The sequence below is a fragment of the Papio anubis genome, chromosome 1 (assembly GCF_008728515.1).
Source record: "Papio anubis isolate 15944 chromosome 1, Panubis1.0, whole genome shotgun sequence".
In the NCBI taxonomy this organism is placed as follows: Eukaryota; Metazoa; Chordata; class Mammalia; order Primates; family Cercopithecidae; genus Papio; species Papio anubis.
This window is the reverse complement of record NC_044976.1, coordinates 129636169-129643535: the sequence shown is the minus strand read 5'-3', so window position 1 is coordinate 129643535 and position 7367 is coordinate 129636169. Positions and strand designations below refer to the sequence as shown.

General features: G+C 36.5%; 1 protein-coding gene across 8 annotated transcripts in view; it reads right to left on the bottom strand.

The window, feature by feature from the left end:
- Positions 1-6001: 6001 nt before the first annotated feature.
- PYHIN1 (pyrin and HIN domain family member 1) overlaps positions 6002-7367 on the bottom strand; it is a 38878-nt gene continuing 37512 nt past the window's right edge. For 4 of the 8 annotated variants that reach the window (XM_009184326.4, XM_003892882.5, XM_009184327.4 and 1 more), the window contains one exon: positions 6002-6341. In XM_009184326.4, coding sequence (XP_009182590.1) covers positions 6252-6341 — 90 coding nt within the window. In that variant the 3' untranslated portion in view covers positions 6002-6251. The remainder of the gene's footprint in view (positions 6342-7367) is intronic. The other 4 variants (XM_021925393.2, XM_021925395.2, XM_031654297.1 and 1 more) reach the window with 3 other exon arrangements.

Genomic DNA, 7367 nt, shown 5'->3' with positions numbered 1-7367 from the left:
AATTGGTTTTTTGAAAGAATAAGATATATAGACCACCAGCCAGATTAATACACAGTAAAACAAGAGAAGATCCAAATAAACACAATTAGAAATGACAAAGGGGACATTACCATGGAACCCACAGAAATACAAAAACTCTCAGAGATCATTATGAACATTCTTATGCTGAAAAACCAGAAAATCTAGAAGAAATAGATAAATTCCTGAAAACATACAACCTGCCAAGATTGAACCAGGAAGACACTGACTACCTAAACAGATCAATAACAAGTTCTGAAATTGAATCTATAATAAAATATCTACCAACCAACAAAAGCCATGAATCAGGCAGATTCACATCTGAATTATACCTGATAGATAAGGAAGAACTGATACCAATCCTACGAAAATTATTCCAATATATTGAGAAGGGGAGAGTCTGTCCTAAATCGTTCTATGAGGTCAGTGTTATTCTGATACCAAAACCTGACAGAAACAGAAAGAAAAAGAAACAAACAAACAACAACAACAACAAAAAACACTTCAAGACAATATGCCTGATAAATATTGATGCAAAAGTCCTCAAAAAAAAAAAAAAAAGAAATACTAGCAAACTAAATCCAGCAGCACAGCAAAAGCTAAGCCACCATGATCAAGTAAGCTTTACTCCTGTGATGCAAAGTTGGTTCAACATACGCAAATCAGTAAATGTGATTTATGACATTAAAAAAACACAAAAATCATGTGATTACCTAAATAGACGCAGAAAAGATTTCAATAAATTCAACATTCTTTCATGTTAAACACCGTCAACAAACTAGGTATCAAAAGAAAATATCTCAAAATAATAAGCGACATCTATGACAAACCCACAGCCAACATCATGTCACAAACAGGCAAAAGCTGAAATCATACCTCTTGAGAACCAGAAAAAGACAAAGTTGCCCACTCTCACTACTCCTGGTTCAACATAGCACTGGAAGTTTCAGCCAGAGCAGTCAGGCAAGGGAAAAAAAAAAAAAAAAAGACATCCAAATAGAAAGGGAGGATGTCAAACTACCTCCTTTTGCAGATAATATGTTTCTATACCTAGAAAACCCCATAGCCTTTGCCCCAAATTTCCCAGAAATTATAAACAACTTCAGCAAAGTTTCAGGATACAATATCAATGTACCAAAATTACTAGCATTTCTATACAACTAATAATAACCAAGTTGAGAGCCAAACCAAGAACACAGTTCCTTTCACAATAGCCACACAAAGAATAAAACACCTAGGAATACGGCTAACCTGGGAGATAAAAGATCTCTACAACAAGAGTTACAAAATGCTACTAAAAGAAATCAGAGTTGATACAAACAAATGGAAAGACATTCCATTCTCATGGATATTGTTCCATTCTAATTGATATTGTTAAAATGACTATATTCTCCAGAGCAATTTATAGATTCAATGATATTCTGATCAAACTACCAATGTCATTTTTCACAGAATTAGAAAAACTATTCTAAACTTTATATGGAACCCAAAAAAGATTCCAAATAACCAAAATAATACTATGCAGAAACAACAAAGCTGGAGGCATCACACTATCCAAATTCAAGCTATACTACAAAGTTACAGTCACCAAAGTAGCATGGTGCTAGAACAAAACAGATACATAGACCAATGGCACAGGTTAGAGAACCCAGAAATAAACCTGCACACCTACAACCATTGGACCTTCAATGAAGTTGACAATAACAAGTAATGGAAACAGGACTTCCTATTCAAGAAATAGAGTCAGGATAACTGGCTAGTTATATACAGAAAATTAAAACTAGAACCCTTCCTTTCACCATATAAAAAAATCTACTCAATATAAAGTTAAAAAAAAACTTATATATGTAAAACCTACAACTATAAATGCCCTAGAAGAAACCTAGGAAACACTATTCTGGACATTGGTCTTGGCAAAGACTTCATGACAAAGACTCCAAAAGCAAATGTAACAACAAAAACAAAAAATTGACAAGTGAGATCTAATTAAAGATCTTCTGTACAGCAAATTGGACTATCAACAGAATGAAAAGAGCCTACAGAATGGGAGAAAGTATTTGCAAACTATGATTCTGAGAAAGGTATAATATCTAGACTCCATAAGGAACTTAAACAAATCAACAAGCAGAAACCACACAACTTCATTAAAAATGGTCAAAAGCCATGAATAGATCTTTCTCAAAAGAAGATCCATGCAACTAACAAGCATGTGAAAAATGCTCAATAGAGAAATGCAAATCAAAACCACAGGGAGATACCAACTCACGCCAGTCAGAATAGCTGTTATTAAAAAGTCAAAAAATAACTGATGCTGGTGAGGTTGTAGAGAAAAGGGAACATTTATACATTGCTGGTGGAAATGCCAATTATATGCTATCTTTTTTTTATATGGTGAAAGGAAGGGATCCAGTTTTAATTTTCTGCATACAGCTAGCCAGTGATCCTGATGCTATTTGCTGAATACTTCAGTCACTGTTGAAAGCAGTTTGGAGATTTCTCAAATAACTTAAAACAGAACTAACATTTGACCCAGCAATCACATTACTGGTATATACCCAAAGGAATATAAATTGTTCTACTAAAAGATACATGCATGTATCTGGTTTTTTGTTTGTTTGTTAGTTTGTTTTTTTGGTTTAGAGTCTCGCTCTTGTCCCCCAGGCTGGAATGCAATAGTGCGATCTTGGTTCACGGCAACCTCCGCCTCCTGGGTTCAAGTGAGTCTCCTGCCCCAGCCTCCCAAGTAGCTGGGACTACAGGTGCCCACCACCACAAAAGGCTGAGGTTTTGTGTTTTTAGTAGAGACGGGGTTTCACCATGTTGGCCAGGCTGGTCTCGAACTCCTGACCTCAGATGATCCACTCGCATCAGCCTCCCAAAGTGCATGTGCATGCTTATTGCACTTTTCATAATGGAAATGACATGGAATCAGTTTAGATGGCCATTAACAGTGGTTTAGATAAATAAAATGTGGTACATATACAATATGGTACACTACAGAGTCATTAAAAAAAAAAAAAAATCATGTCCTTTGCAGGAACCTAGATGCAGCTGCAAGGCATTATCTGAAGCAAAATAACACAGGAACAGAAAACCAAATACCACTTGTTCTCACTAATAAGTAGGAGCTAAACACTGAGTACGCAAGGACACAAAAAGAAGCACAATAGACCCTGGTGATTTACTTAAAGGTGGAGAGTGAGAGGAGGGTGAAGACTGAAAAACTACCTTTCAGGTACTGTGCTCACTACCTGGGTGACAAAATCATTTGTATGCCAATCCCAGCTGACATGCAACTTATTGATGTAACAAACCTACACGTGTAGCCCCTGAATCTAAAATAAAAGTTGGAAGAAAAAATATGAATACCATATGACCCAAGATTTCCTCTTCTTAGTATTTATGCAAAATAATTAAAATAGGAAGTTGAAGAGATATTACCAGTGCTCCCATGTATATCACAGTATTATTCAAAATAGATAAGCTGTGAAAACTACCTAAATGTCCCAGTTTTGAGTGAATAGATAAGAAAATGTGGTATAAGGTATATAGATAAGGAATGTTATTCTTTCTTAAAGAAGGAAATTCTGCAATAGTTACAGCATGAATGAACTTTGAGGGCATTATGCTAAGTGTAATAAGCCAGTCATAAGAGAATAAATACTGCATGAGTCCACTTATGTAGAGTATCTATAATAGCCAAACTTATAGGAGCAGAAAACAAAATGGTGGTTGGCTGGGGCTGGAGGAAGGGGGAAATGGAAGCTGCTGTTCGATGGGCATACAATTTCAGATATGCCAGATGAATAAGCTCTGCAGATCTGCTGCACAACACTGTGCTTGTAGTTCCTAATCCTGTATTGTAAACTTGAAATTTGTTAAGTGGTTGATCTCAGGTGTTCTTATCATAATAAAATTCTAATACATACCTCACTGTGTGGTTTTAGAGAAATAATATTGCCAACAGTGTTGGGTTTGCCTCTTCCAATCACAATCATTTGCTAATACACTAGAGATCCTCTCAGAGCTATTTCTCTGCCTCTTGCAGAGAACCACTTGGTACAAACTGATCTCTAAAATGTCTATGAGGGTAGATTAGATCTCTGTGAGCTGTTCTGTCTTTCTCTTTGGTTCACACATTTCAAAGTTAGGGGAAGCCCCAGATTCTCACTTACTTGTGGTCCCAAGTAGGAGCTCTGATGTGTGATAAGATATAAAAATATAAGATAGAGTGGGGTCAAGGCATTAGAGGTTGAAGTTGTTTAAATTAAAACACAGTGAACAGGCTAATTCTTTTGGGTGGAAGATAATTCCTTTCTTAGCTCATTTACAGACATGACTGTCTTTAGAAGTTACAATTTCAGGGAGAAATCAGCAAACACATTAGACAAAGCACCTAAATGACTCATTCTTTAACTCTTAATTACCATCATCTACATACTCAAGAGTGGTCAATTATACCTAGTTTACATAAAGTAATATGAATATTATATATTTGAGTAGCTCAGAATACCAATATCATTTGTATATAAAGCGGTTATTTGTTCAGTGTCCATAAGTCAAATTTGAATTTGGAGGACGTTTTAGCAGTTTGTGACATCTTCTCAAGATGAAATCTGTTTCCTAACTAGCTGAGTGATGTGATTTTGACCACTTCACTCAATCTCTGAATTTCAGTTTTTTCACTGCAATGAGGAAACAATTCAGTGGCTTCAAAACATCCTTCAAAATTTGATTTTCCCAAATGAATCAAATTATCTCATACACACACACACACATATATGAACATTCGCAATGATACTTGGCAACAAAGAATGTCTAAAAGAACTTATTAATGGTATCTGAATTTATCATACCTTCTTACCTTTACGTCTCATAAAAGACATAATCAGAAAGGTGCAGGGCAAGAGGGGAAAAAAAAACAACTATATTTATTCCTTGGATTGTTGGCCCAAACCATAAAGGCAGAACTTTAATGTCTCTTTTCCTTAGATTAACTGGGCATATATAGCTTCAGATCACCACAGTTCTCTGATGAGTACAGAAGATTGTGATTTTGCAATTATCTACTTTTTCATAATTATAAGGGTGAGAGTGAGGCTCTTTTCAGCTTTCTCCATCTTAGGTGGAATCCGTCTTATTCATTGTTTCATTTGCATCTTATCCCTGTTCTCCTAACATTAGCACACCTAATCCAAGCCAGAACAACAGGCCTGGATGTCAAATCAGGACTATATAAGACCACCTAAGTGACACTTGGAAAGTAAATTTGCTTTCTGTGCCCTTTTTTTTCTTTATATATGGAGAGTAAAAAGGAGAAAACTGTCAACCGTCTAGAGCTACTGTGAAGATTAAGTGACACAAAATAATTATAGCAGGTACCAAATATATGATCTATAAATACATTGTAAGTTTTAGATACCGACTTTCTGCCATTCTACTCTAAAATAAATTAATTATTCTTCAGTTTGCCTGAGTTATCTATCTGCCTGGGGCAACTTTCTGATGGATTCATACAATGCAACGTGAGAAGAGGAAATATGGTTGGAGAGCTCCTGAGGAGCTGTTGGTGCGGAAGGAAATGTACAGAACCAGGTAATTTACATCAAACAGGGCCAGGATTTCCTTTAACATAGGCAAGTGCCTTCACGCACATCACCAGAAGGTGCCTGGTTTGGCAAGCAAATTACCCAATTATTCCCCCTCCAGGAGTCCAATTCTGAGAAGATATCTCTAGTTTTGGCTAGAGCAACTCCTTCCCAGGACACAGTGGTTGCAACAGAATCATAGGCTGGATTTCACCCTTACCTGCCCCCTTGGTCTGGTTTCTTTGGGCAGGGCACAGTCAGTTCAGTCTTGACCAGGGCCTATTCCTTAAAGATCCCATCCAAACTATAAATCTGTGTGCCCCACCCTGACTTGCAGGCCACAGTTTATTTGCTTTTAAATAACTCACGGATAGATTAAAGAACTCCTATGGAAGCATTCTTTTATAAAGAAAAAATTTATTTTTTTTCAAATTATGAAAACTCTGAATGCAAAATATGATATGAAGAAAATGCATAAAAGTAAAACTAATGAAATAAAATGTACCCTTAATACTCCATTTCCTAGAATTAATAGCTGGTGTGTATATATATATATATATATAGTATTTCAACCAGATATATATATATACATATATTATTTTCTGTGCTTCAATCTTATCTTCATAAACATCATTACCAGTGGCATCAGGTTTTTAGGTGGAGGACTTCAGGCAAAATTTCCACACTGGAATAAAGATTGAACGGTATTTGTTTGATATCCTTGTCCTTGGTGACCTTGAAGCATAAAGAGACAAAAATAAACCAGTTGAGATGCAGGTGGTCATACATTTCTTTCTTCAATCACACTGCCTCTCCTCCCTGTGAGCCACATCTCTTCTATTTCCATCTGAAGGACTCTTTTCTCATTCTCACCTATCTCCTTTAATGAATTCCTGTCCTTGGAGTCACATCTTCCCCCTCTGTTGGGGCCATGAAATGCAATATTCACTCCTACCCAGCATGAGCCCAAGTGAAAGGGCAGGAGATGTCAGGGAACAACAGGATAGAGAAAGGAACTGGTGTGTCCAATGACAAGGGCTAAAGGAAAACTTCTCATTGGGCAGAAAGGTAGGAGGAGCGTACAAAATGTATTCCTGGTGCAACTGTGTCAAGGAAGGCTTGGGACTTTTGACAAATGGCCCTGAGAACTGGAACAATCAGAAAGCCTTTGCGTTTTTGTGTGTCTGAATGTGTTAGCCTTTGTTCTGATCTTTTTGCATTCCAATATTAGCCTTTATTTTTTCCAGGAATCCCACATGATTATATGTGACAAACAGCATAAACTTTGTCATGTAGATCCAACCATCTCCGTCTACACAGAGATGTTTCTCACTAAAGACAGCTAGCTTTGTGTTCTGATTTGCTCAGGGACATCCTTGGTAATTTAGGACTGTTATGAGCTATGTGGACTACCCTCAACTTTAACTCCCTCTTCTGTTCATTGTGTACCACAGAGAATTAAATGAGTTAATACATGAAACCATTGGATTATAAAGGATTAATGAAGATAATTATTGAAAAACCCTTAGAAGAGTCTGAGTCATTCAGCATACTCAGTAAATGAGAGGCATCATTATTTCTATTCTATTAGGTACTTTCAGTCACATCCACTGTTTTAACAACTATGTCTATACTGACGTAATTCATAAAAGGCCCAGCCAAAATAATCCAAGTTCAAGCTCTATATATCAGATGGATAATTCTTAGATGTCCTGTGGGAATCTCAAACTTAACTTGTCTAGAGCAGAACACATTTTTTCC